This window comes from Phocoena sinus, chromosome 7 (genome assembly GCF_008692025.1).
Source record: "Phocoena sinus isolate mPhoSin1 chromosome 7, mPhoSin1.pri, whole genome shotgun sequence".
NCBI classification, from domain to species: domain Eukaryota; kingdom Metazoa; phylum Chordata; class Mammalia; order Artiodactyla; family Phocoenidae; genus Phocoena; species Phocoena sinus.
In genome coordinates, this window is record NC_045769.1 from 19799746 (window position 1) to 19812078 (window position 12333).

At 55.5% G+C, this 12333-nt stretch overlaps 1 protein-coding gene across 10 annotated transcripts in view; it reads left to right on the forward strand.

Moving 5' to 3' along the window:
• Nucleotides 1-12333, forward strand: part of TNS1 (tensin 1) — a 207079-nt gene that overhangs the window by 104240 nt on the left and 90506 nt on the right. For 7 of the 10 annotated variants that reach the window (XM_032638367.1, XM_032638364.1, XM_032638366.1 and 4 more), the window contains 5 exons: nt 38-79; nt 861-911; nt 6902-6951; nt 9423-9594; nt 11906-11956. In XM_032638367.1, the coding sequence (XP_032494258.1) occupies nt 38-79; nt 861-911; nt 6902-6951; nt 9423-9594; nt 11906-11956 (366 nt within the window). Of the gene's footprint in view, nt 1-37; nt 94-860; nt 912-4840; nt 5752-6901; nt 6952-6983; nt 7212-9422; nt 9595-11905; nt 11957-12333 lie in introns of those variants that run through there. The other 3 variants (XM_032638371.1, XM_032638372.1, XM_032638368.1) reach the window with 3 other exon arrangements.

Sequence of the window (12333 nt, forward strand, 5' to 3'; positions counted from 1 at the left end):
CCTGAGGCCTCATGCTGTTTTCTCCCTCTGCCCACAGCCCGTCAACACTGAAACTGCTCCAAAGAATGTAGTGGACACGGTGAGTGACAGCAGGTAGGGCAGGGTGAGCGCCTGGGGAGGCCGGGAAAGCATAAGGAAGATTGGGGGGAAAGTGAACGGATGTGTTTGAGGACACCCTTCTGGAGTAGATTTGGGGAACTTGGGGGAAGGATGGAGACACGGGTGGCACTGAAAGCTGGATATTGGAGCATCCCCTTGTGTGTTCAGAAATGGATTGCTGGGGAACTAGGCAGACAGGGAGGGAGAGGCCCGTGGTTAAACGTGGGCTTCTTTATTAGATATGTAGAATGTGAGAAAGCCAGGCAGATCTTTCCAAACACGTCTTTCTGACTCAGCAGACAGACGATTTCCTCAAGGCTCCGTGGAGGAGGAAGGGAAGGAAGTGGGTGGGTCGTGTGGTGGGGAAACCGAGGCTGGCAGCTGAGAGGCGTCTCCTGGCAACGGCCGGCATGGAGTGATGGGCTCAGAGATGGAGGACTTGGGTTCACCTCCCAACTCCTCCAAGGTTCTATTTGTGAGACTGTAGCAAGTCCTGAGCCTATCTGTGCCTCAGTTTTCTCATCTGCAGAAATGGGAATAATAACATCTCCCCCAGGAGAGACACGAATGAGAGGATATGGTTGGCTCTGAAGGGCCGTTAGTGGACAGAGAAATGCTACACAAACAACCAAGCCCCCTCCCAGGCCCTTCTGCCAAGCCCTCACCCCCACCACTGCCACATCCAGCAGATGAAAGACCTGGTACCTTTCAATGACTTTCCTCGACTGCCCTCTCTGACTGCCTTTTTTTTTTGTCTCCAGGGAGAAGGAGCCTTCCGGGGTGGAAACACACGGAAAAGCCTTGAGGAAGATGTAAGTATTCGGAAGGGAAGGAGGAAGGTGCGGCGAGTCCCTGGGGTGCGCGGGATGGGGGAGGCGGACGATGCCTAACACCTGTCTTGTTTGGTGGGCGTCCCTCGCAGCCTCTGTAGAATAGCTCAGCTCAATTCCGGAGTGGGGAGAGGGGCTGGGAGGGTGAGCAGGCCCCATGACTTAGACACTGGACCTTAGTCTCGGCTTCAGCCTCCAGCCCAGCTGGATCCAGAGTTGGTTTGTCCGTCACTGAGGCAGACCTTAGTGCCGCAGGGTGGGGATGGAGGGGAGCAGAGGCTGCTGTGCGAGGCCTCACTGGGTGGTGAGCAGCCACCAGGGCAACGGCCAGGGGAATGGGCAACACTGCAGCAAGAGGGACTAGGGGCAGAGATGAAGAGGGACTCCTGGGCTCTTGGAGGGCCATCAGCCCCTGGGGAATCGCAGGCTCTGCTTCTTCAGAGCGAGAAGCCTTTGAAAATGGGCTAAATGCCACGGATTCAGGAGGGAGCAGGAACATGGGCTGGTTGGTCTCATGGGCTCCTCCTGCCCTGCGGTTTTGGTGGAGGGCGATGGGCAAATTCCTTAAGTGGAAGGACCCCAGGGAAGGGAAGAGGGGCTCTCCTGGGACCCTGCTTTGAGCCGAACTCCTGCCTGGGCTTGTCCTCACACCACCCCAGGGGCAGATGCCCGGCAACGTCGGACCTTTCTCTTTTTTCCCTGCCCTTCTCTGACAATTTGCCCCTCTGCTGGCCTCTCCATCCTTGCCCGCCCTGATCTGCGAGGAACAGGGAGTGGTTTTGGTGGTTGGCAAGGGGGAGCTGTTGATGGCATGAGGCCCTATCATCTGACAGCTGCCTGACCCATGGCGGGGAGGGCCTTGGAGGGAGGCGCTGGGCTGCTGCAGGCAGCACACTTCTGTGGTGAGCCCACCACCTCCGTCACATTGCCCTGGGCCAGCCCCGCAAGGCCAGCCCGGCAAGGTGGAGGTGTCCCCCGGGCCGCACAGGGCCCCGCCAGGAAGAGCAGAAATATGCCTCTCAAATTAATGGGCAAGGCTCTGTTCAAGGTACGCGCGGGTCCTATGGGCGTGGAGTACACATGCTGGGATGGACCCCTGTCCGAGTTTGTGATGTTTCTGGGGCTGCGGTACAGGGGAGAAAGTAATTTTCTTGTGTGCCTGCTACTAAAGGTTAACTAGCTTAATGCACACAAAGGGTATACTATGTGCTCAATAAATGTTAACCGGTCTTATTACTGTTATTTTGGCTAAGGGCCAGGAACTGGGCTGGGTATATATTTTGTGTGTGTGTGTGGCCGTGCTGTGCAGCATGTGGGATCTTAGTTCCTCCACTAGGGATCAAACCCACGCCCCCTGAAGTGGCAGCGTGGAATCTTAACCACTGGACCACCAGGGAAGTCCCCACTGGCTGGGTATTTTTTGATCCCCGTGACATCCCGCTATGGCCGATGCTGTGGCCCCATTTTATAGGTGAGGAAACAGAGGCTTGGAGGGGCTCACTGACTCAATGAATGTCTTATCCATCCCATCCTGGGACAGCTGCCTGGATCTGGTGTTTGCAGGGCTCCCAACCCTTGGCCAGGGGACAGGGCGATGGTGTGTGAACCAAGCCTTTTAGCCAATGGTCTGGACACTCTTATGAGCCGAGTCCTAGAGCAGTTGCTCCCCACAACTGCAGCCTGGGCCAGACAGATCCTACAAGGTAAGGCGGCAGCAAGAGAGAGTGAAGTTAGACATCATGGAGAACTTTTTGATGCAAGGGTATGTATGACCTTGGTCCTGGAGAAGAAAGAGGTTGCCGCTTAGTTGGAATGAGAGGTTTTTTAGGGGAAAGTTCTGTTGATTGGGATGAAAGTGTGTGTGTCTGTGCGTGCCGGGTGGGTAAGGGTGGCGTCTTGCCTGGGTATGGGAGAAGGGACAAGATGAGTTTGGGGCTAGTTAGTTTAGTTAAAGGAGTTCATGAAAGGCTAAGCAAGTGAGCAGATTGCAGAATGGCACAAGTACTGCAAAGGAAGAGAGAAAACCTAATTTCTGAGGATCCCAGACACCTGTCCCAGGTTGGGTGACTTCAGGGTCCCCGCCCCAGCCACTGGGCTCTCCTGCAGTCTGCCTCGGGTGAGGAGACCCGTTTCCGAAGCGGCATGGTTGCTGCTCTGGGCCTGCTGCTGTGATAATGTGCCTGTTTGTTGAGCTGTTTTCCTGTCTCTGGCCCGCAGCCCAGGACTCACAGGGCAGGAATGGCTGTTTTCCTCCAACGGGGTTGGTGTGTTGCAGAGGTTGTGGATGATGTGCTGTGTCGCACTTTGTTTTGGAAAAATCCAGGCGGGTGGGCAGGAAGGAGAGAGGAAGGGGTGTGGCTGGAGGGGCTGGTGTGGAGGGGCGGGGGTGGCCACAGCCCCCAGAGGAGTCATAGGGGTGGGGAAGGGCCCCTGACCTAGATTGGTCACCAATCTCTGCCTGCCTGACATGGCCCCTGGTGTTGCTTCCAGACCCTCCTCCCAACTGTGCCCCTGGGGACGTGGGCTCCGGAAACAGCTTTTCTTTTGGTCCAGAGCTGTTGTGTTTGGTCTATGAACCTCAAAGGAAGGCAGGACTCTTCCCACACAGTCATTGCTCCAAACCAACCCCACCCAGGTCCTCGGGTTCCCACTCTTGCTACATGGCGGGGAAGAAGGCAAAAAACGGAGCCGAGGGTCATAGATCTTGAGCTGCCATGGAGCATCTATCTGAGCGGTGGGCTGCAGCTCCCGCCTGCAGTGAGGACCAAAGCCAACAGAGTTGGCCACATCTGTAGCAGGAAGGGTGAGGGTTAGATACCAGGAGGAACTGCCTGATAGTAAGAGAAGTAAGACACTGTTTGAGGAAGGCTGTGGAATTTCCTTTCACAGTGTCCTTTAAGCAAAGGAGAGACTGTGTTTTGGTGATGATGATAGGGGAGAGATCTTGGTGCCTAGGGAGTTGGATCAAAAGTCCTATTATTGATCTATGTCTTGGGTGGAGCAGGGAAGAAGTTCAGAGCATGTGGGTAAAGGACTTTGACAGCCCCAGAGAGGAAAGGAATGGAATTACAGGCAGACAGAGAGCTTCTTTTTCTTTATAAAATAAAGCGTTTAGAGTACTCTTTGTAAAGCCCTCTGGTAGTTTTTCCTGGAGGCTCTAAGTGGAGCAGGTATATCACACAAGACTGTGCTGTACCCATTTTACAGATTGGTCAGTGAGACCAAGCGACTGCTTCTTACACTGGCTTCGTGGATGAGTATCTTCCTTCGTAGAATGTAAGCTCTCTGAGGTCAGGGACCTCACGCACAGCCGGTGGCCCTCAGTGAAGTTCACTGAATGAGAGAATGCACATGACGATGGGGAGCAGAGAGGACAGCCTCCCTCTTGAAAACGGCCTGTGTGATCAGGCAGCTGCCGAAGGTGCCCCGTCTCTAGCCCTGCATGTGGGAGGTCACTGTTTCCTGGAGCGTTAAGTTGTGTTGCTCACATGCTCTGCCCCCGACCCATTTCTGGTTCTCCGGTTCTCCTTGTGACTCTTCCCACCAACCCTCAGACGTGTTACCTGTGCACGTCTGCTTTCTGCCAGTGAGTGTCACATGCCCCCAAACTTTGCAGAAAACAGGAAGCACTGTCAGTTAGAGGGCAGCCCAGTGATTCATCAGGGGATGACTGTCCAGCTGTTCGTCCCTGTCCTCTGTGCTGGGGTCATTGTCCAGGGCAGTCTCCTCCCCTGCCACCCCTCCCCCCACCCCCACCCCACAAGCCCGGCGGAGCAGAGCCGGCTTGGACTTTGTCTTATCACCTCTGGAGGCAGTATGGCCAGACTCTGCTGGGGCCAAGTTTTTATTTATCTTTCCTGGTTTTTTGGGGTGGGGAGGCTGAGGAATGTGGAGTGTTGTAACATTGGGGAGGGGGGGTGGAGAAGCGAGCGGGAGCTGGCTCTCCTGCCCTGTCCATCCCTCTCGCCCCTGTGCCCGTGGCGGCTCCCCTGGCTCCCCTCGGCTCCTCAGTCCCCCTGCCAAGCCCGTCTCAATATCCCATTGTCTCTCTGAGCTCCCTGGGCCTGGCCCCGTGTTCCCGGCCACACCTCCAGCCTTGGCTATGGTTGTGGCTTCCAGTTGTTAGAAGCAGCTGTGGCAGCCTCCTCCAAACATGGCTGTGGATCAGCAGTAGATGGAACCCGAGGGGCTATTTATAGCAGGGTGGCCCTGGGGCCTGGAGCAGGGCCTAGGGCCTGGGGAGATTCAGCGGCTCCTCATGAGGGACCAGCGAAACGGAGACGGATGAAGTGTTGGGTTTCTGCGTTCCTCTGAGTGGGTAGTTTTGGAACAGCCTGGTTTGGGTCTTGAAAACCAAACACAACTCAGCCCCTCCTTACTGCCCCCGCCTTCGCACCCTCCAGCTCCCCAAGCCTGACTCATGCAAACCCAAGCCCTCAGAGCCAGGAGAGCTGGGAAGACAGAGAAACTTTCCACCCTGACAGCCCCCCTTGGCTGTTTCCTCCTCCTGCTGCCTCCAAGGCTGAGCTGTTCAGAGCTGGGCGGTGGCCCAGGCAGAGGGGACTCTGGCCGCAGCCTTCTTACGGGAGGCTGGGTGGAGGGTCCTCCTCTTAGCGGGGCTGCCCTGACTTTGGGCTCAGCTGGGAGCTGGGCCTCAGAGCCCACCCACCCCTGCCTCTTAGGCGCTGCGGGGCCTGGAGAGGGCTGAAGGGGGCTCCTCTTCTTGGCACCCCAGTGGTCCAGCCCGAAATCTGAGGGTGAATCTTGCTGGTCGTCTGTTTCTCCTCTCCTTGGTGGATTGTGGTTCCGTCTCCTCCAAGAGGTAGATGCAACTTGGTGGTCAGGAAAGGCCGGTTTTGGGGAGGCTCAGGGATGTTTGGAAGGTGCCAGTGGGCTCAGAGGGCTCTGGCTGGGCCTGGGAATGTGCAGGTTGGACGTCCGATTCTGCATCGAGCGAGATGGCTGAAAGGATGGTGGCAGCTGGTGATGCAGGGTTTTGCTTTACTGTAGGGGTGAATGTTTGGCTGTATCGCTAACTACCCTTTTAATTGTACTTGATGTAATAATGGTAAGAGCGTCTAAGCGCCTTATATGCATAATTCCCTTTAATCTTCAAGCAATACCATAAGGATTGTTCCATCTCACTGGTGACATTATAGAGGCTCAGAGCGTTAAGTAATGCAAGGCTGCCCAGCAGGGTGCTGTGGGACTCGGATCCTGCGCTTTCGTCACCGTGCTGTTGGGTTGCCCTGGGATGTTTTGGACACCGACTTGGGTCCATTTGCCTAATTTTGTACAAGTCGACAACCCTGGAGGTGGGAATGGGTGAGGGGGGTAACAGACAATGGACAGTGGGTCCTTAGGAGCGTGATTTGCTGCCTAGCCCTGGTTGGTGCACACCATGCCTGGCTGCTTCTTGTCTCAAAACTTGATTGAACGAGCCGGTGTTGCTGCTTTAAAGGAGGGGAATGTGGGCAGCTGGTGGTCAGAGGAGAAATGTTCAGAGCTGGACAGAGCGGGGCCGGTGCTCTCATCTTTCCTTCTTTCATGGTTGCCATCTCTACTCTCCAATTGGGGTCACTATTCTGACGTCCAGCGAATCCAGGTGAAATGTGTTTCCATCAGTTTAGTAACTTTTATTGAGTGTGTACTCAGCGCACATGGCACCAGCCCAGGCGTGGTGCATTTCTCAGCATTTGGGATTTCTCCCTTGCCCAAGGAAAGAGAGCCCTTCCCCTTGGGGGCTCGCAGGCACACTGGCGCGCTCATGTGGGATTGGCATTGATCGCTTTTGGCTTTGAGTGGCTGTGTTGCTGGGCTTTAGGGTGCCTGGGCTGGAATGTTGGCAGAGGCAGGAGAAGGGAATCTGTGTTTCCCCGTGGCCCTGACAGCTCTTGTGGACAGCTCTCTGCTGTCCTCCTGCCATCCAGCCGGCCACCGCCCTAACGCTGCTTCTCTCCTCTCTTTCCCAGAGCTCCACCAGAGTCACGCCAAGTGTCCAGCCCCATCCCCAGCCCATCAGGTATGCCTGGGCTATGGGGGACGCAGTGGGTGCAGGCAGTGAGGTCACTGTGGGTGTTCCCAGCAAGTCATGCCTCTGGGTCTCCGAGACCAAAGTCACAAAGCACGTGATAGGGAGCACGGGCGGACGTGGAAGACACAGAGAGAGGATGCAGTAGATGCCAGTGGGAAACTCAAAAGTTTTAGCTTGAAGCCAGTCCTTGAGCTGGATTCTTCATTTACCTGCATGATCTCATCTAGTCCTTGCAACAACCCTGCAAGGTAAGTATTTTATTCCCATTTTGCAGATGAAGAAACTGAGTCTCAGGGAGGTGAGGCGATTTGTTAAAGGTCACACAACCACTAAGAGGCAGCACTGGGTTTGCATTCAGGACCGGCTGGCACTGATGCCTGTGCTAGATCCCGTTCTCCACAGGCAGAGGCTTCTGTTGTTGGAGGGTCATTTATAAAAGGAAGGTTCTCTGTCTGGCTGAGCTGGTGGGGGCTGGGGGGAGGGGATGCACAGGGGACTTTGCTCATCCAGAGTCTCTCTTTTTTTTTTTTTTGCGGTACGCGGGCCTCTCACTGTTGTGGCCTCTCCCGTTGCGGAGCACAGGCTCCGGACGTGCAGGCTCAGTGGCCATGGCTCATGGGTCCAGGCGCTCCGCGGCATGTAGGATCTCCCCGGACCGGGGCACGAACCCATGTCCCCTGCATCGGCAGGCGGACTCTCAACCACTGCGCCACCAGGGAAGCCCCAGAGTCTCTTTTCCCTGGGTCCAGGTTCTCTGGTTTTTTGGCTTGGGCCCTTCCCTCTCTGACTCCCCCCTCGCCCCTGAGACTCCTGAGATGAGTGAGAATCTGGCCCCAGGGATATGGACCACCAGTCAGAGAGGGTCTGGTGTGTAGCTGAAGCTCCCAGTGGGTTGTAGTCCAGCTGCCAGCTGTCCACAGAGACTGGTGGGGTCCTTTAGAGTATCCCCTCCTCCCCTACAGATGAGAATCACCTTGGGGTGGGTGGGTGCAGAGTGCGATGCTGAGGTTGTCCAGGTGGTGGTGCTGTTCTGCCTTGAGTAGGAGCCCCACCCACAAAGGCTGCAGGACAAGGAAAGACCCGGACTCAGAGGCCAAATTCAAAGTGGGCTCCCAGCGCACTGGCCCCTCTGCTACTTGGTCCCTGTCATTGCCACCACAAAGAAGGTGTATGTCACCCTTGGCTCTCCTATTTCCAAGCCCCGTCTACACAGTTGGGCTCGGAGCTAACCGTGGTGGAGATCTGTATTCTGTCCGGTTTCTTGGTGTCCCGGGGCTGTACCCCGATGCCACCCCATCACTTTGAAACACCCTATGGTATTACTCCCGCTGCCCCTCCAGTCCCAACTTTACCCCGCAGAAGTGAAGGGTTATCAACATGAACTGTGAGTTGCCCACCTTGGGTAGAGAAGGGAAGCAGGACCCTAGGAGGCTGGGGTGATGGGGTAAGAAGGGGAGGGTGTGAGGTGACCCCAGAAACTACAGGTGGGCCTCAGAATGGAATGCCAGTGTCCTGAGACCCATTTCCCCTTCCCATCAGCTCCCCAGTGGGCACCCTGGACCCTCCTTTGGAAGAACAGTTGGGTGAGGTGTAAAGGTGTGAGACTCCACCTCCCCTCACCCGGTGCCCAACCCAGGGGGCTCCCCACCTCTCTGAGGAGCTCAGGTAGCACTGGGATGTCTGGGGGTCACCTGCCGCTGCAGCAGCCCCCTCTGCTTCCTGAGCCCTTAGAAATCAGGGAGGTCACTGGTAGGAAGCAGCCCTGCGGGGCAGTGGGAGCTGCCAGAGGTGGGGAGAGAGCCAGGGAAAAAGGGCAGGAGCTGTCCTGCCTCTGGGGAGGGCTGGAATGTGTGCTGTGGTCTGGCTTACCTGGAGCCCAGGTGAGCATGTCACCTGAGCTGCCCCTGCTCCTGAGGGGGCCTCCCCGCCCACTCCACAGCTCAGAGCAAGGGGAGGGCAGCAGAAGGCTAGCTCCACGATGTGAGAGGACCCAGTTCAGGCTCTCCTTCCTCTTCTGGAGCCGTCAGGGGATCCTTCGAGAAACTCCTGCCAGACCAGGCGGCCGCAGTATATTAGGAGGCTGAGCTGGACTCCCGGGCCCTGGCTGGTTCCGGCCCTGGCTCTGACTTCTGACCTCTGGGATCACAGGTTGAAGGCCATGCCGACAGGATTGATGAGCACCTAGGAATGGTGTCATCACTCTTTGGCTCTGAAATGGCCTGAGATCCTTGCCAGCTCCTGCCCAGCTCTGTTATCCCCGGCGCTCCCAGACTGGGCTTGTGGGCTGCATTGGCCTTGCCAGGGGAAGGCTCTGGCCTTGGCTCTGGGTCAGGAGGCAGCCAAGCCCCCTGGGTTAGATTTGGGGGCCACATATAGTGTGTAGGGGGTGTAGATCCCTGGACCTTGTCCTGGGGGCCTGGATTCTGATCAGGACCCGCCTCTGCCTACTGTCTCCCCAGAAACATGAGTGTGAGCCGGGCCGCGGAGGACAGCTGTGAGCTGGACCTGGTGTATGTCACTGAGAGGATCATCGCCGTCTCCTTCCCCAGCACAGCCAATGAGGAGAACTTCCGGAGCAACCTCCGTGAGGTGGCCCAGATGCTCAAGTCCAAACATGGAGGCAGCTACCTGGTGAGGATGGGGCCCCTTGCTCGCTGGTCCAGTGCCCCGTCCTTTCTGCTTGCCACCTCCTCCTGCTGGTGTCTTGTCCCACCTGCCCCTGAGCCAGCTCTTCCTCTTCTCTCCCTGCACCTGCCCTTGGCCCTAAGGAGTGTCTCTGCAGCTGGGATGCAGCATCTGGAGCAAGTCGTGTGTGTGTGTGTGTGTGTGTGTGTGTGTGTGTGTGTGTGTGTGCGCGCGCTTGTGCTTGCTCTTGTCCATGTATGTGTGTGTGGTTTGTATGTGTGTGTGTATGTGTGGGTACGCGCATGTGCGTGTGGGTGTACGTACGTGTGTTGACCAGGAGGAGAGAATAACGGTAAAAGCTCATGTTATGGAGCCCTGGTGATGAGCCAGGCCCTGTTCTAACTCCTTTCCACGTATTTAACACCACGACAGTCCTAGGAGAGCACAGAGAGGTGGGGTATTTGTCTAAGGTCACAGAGTCAGGAAGTGGCAGAGGTGTCACACTGTCGGTGCTGCTGAGCAGTCTTAGGGCAGAGTTGTGGCAGACTGTGTCTTGAGAGACCAGGTGTTGCTGACCCCGGGATCATACCTGGTACAGGAGGATCTCCTAACCAGTGTGGAGGAAGTCCCCTCCACCCCCCACCATGGTCTCTAATGTCAGAAGGGCTGCCCTGGGGGATTGGATCTATCCTGGCCCCATAGGAGCGCTCAGGTCTGCTTTACAGGGAGGTACTTGTGGGCTGGACCCACAGATTGGACAGACCATCATGAGGGGCTGCCCTGGGAGGTCTGAGCACAGGTGGGGTGTAGGGGCTGTATTAGGTCCCTAGGGCTGCTGTAACAAATGACCACAAATTAGGTGGCTTAAAACAACAAAATTAATTTTTTCACAGTCTGGAAGCTAGAAGTCCAAATCAAGGTGTCAGTGGGGCCGTGCTCCCTCTGAATCCCGCAGGGGAGAATCCTGCCTTGCCTCTTCCTATCTTCTGGTGGCTCCCGGCAGTCTAGTGGCTCCTTGGCTTGTAGTAGCCTTGCTCTAGTCTCTACTTCTGTCATCATGTGACCTTCCTTCTTTCCTGTGTCCGTGTGGCCTCTCCTCTTCTTATAATGACACCAGTCATTGGATTTGGGGCCCACCCTGAATCCAGGATGATCTCATCTCCAGATCCTTGACCGCTTACATCAGCAAAGGACCTATTTCCAAATAAAGTCACATTCTGAAGTTCCGCGTGGATGTGAATTTTTGTGGGATACTATTCAGCCCTCTACGGAGACCCATCCGTCAGCTGTGTTGGGCGTTGTTAAGAGTCTGGCATTAAACATCAGAATGTTCTGGGTTAGAATGCTGCTGTGCTCTCACCAACTATCTGATCTTGGCACTTAGCCTCATTAAGCCTTAGGATCCCCATCTGTAAAATGGGTCTACTTACCTCTATGGTTGTGGAGAGAATTAAGGCAGGTGGTAGATGTAAAGTCCTTAGTGCGGCCTGGCAGGCTGTGGACACTGCAACACCGAAGTGTTAGCCATTGTTAATGGCATAAAGTGTGTTCCTTTATGGCCTCAAGAGTGGACCAGAAGCCATCTAAGATCCTGCCCTATTTCAGAAGCCCAGGATTCCATGGGTTTTTGGTGCATCCTGCCCGTTCCAGACCCTGCAGTCCTCTTCTCTCCCCAGGCGACATCACAGGGGTCTTGAGTTTCCCAGACCATGAGGTGGATGTGGGGAGTTCTGCACGCCTCTTTCAGAGGTGGAGAAGGGAATCCAGAGGTTGAGGGATTCCTGTGGGATGTGGTCAGGTGTTGGGGGGTGTCTGCTGGGAGAGGGGTATCAGGGGTCTGAGAGGGCTGACCCAGCACAGTTTGCACCCTCCTATGGAGGGCGTCCGACCACGGAGCAGTTACATCTTCGTGTGGTGAGCTTCTGAAGTCGACATGTGAAGAGGAAACCAGAGATGGCCAAATCGTTTGACGCTACTGGATTTCCATTCAGTGTGGAGAGATGCCCACCTTGGGGGTGGCATGTGGGACCTGAGACAGGTTCTGTCCCCTTCTCATCTTCAGTTTAGGATGTCCGCTCATCCAGGGGAGTGGCTGGGTGTCTACAGACTTGTTTCTCTCTCCCTCTTTATCCTGAGAACCTGTAGTTGAGTTCCTGTCCATCAGTGTGTATCTGGTAGGACTCCATGTATGGTCATGTAGGTAGAATTTCCAGCAGGGACGAGAGAGAGAGGGAAAGAGAGAGAGAGAGAGAGAGAGAGAGAGAGGGAGAGAGAAAGGGCCAACCTTCTCACAATCTCTTCCTTTTCCTCCTTCTAGCTTTTCAACCTCTCTGAGCGGAGACCTGACATCACGAAGCTCCACGCCAAGGTGAGTCCATGGCTGTTTGGGGTGGGGAGGGATTCTCCCTGCCTGGAAGAGGGAACATGGGGGCTCCCTTCCTCTGAGGTTCCCACATTAGATCTTGGGGGAAAGTGCTATGACAGTTTGCAAAGCCTATTCAGACTTAACAGTGCCATCCTCTATTTGGAAAATAGAAAATAATATATTTATTGTTTCTGTAATACGAAATACAGAAAGCAAAGCTCAATGCAGTGATTTCCACCAAGGTCTGCCACCTGTGGTGCACACAGAGTCTCTGGGGTGGGGCTGGAGCTGTGAGATTTTGAGTCTTATTGAAAAGTATTCTGGATTTAAACCAGCTGGGAATCACCACCGTAGACCCTCCTACAGCCAACTTTCTTTCA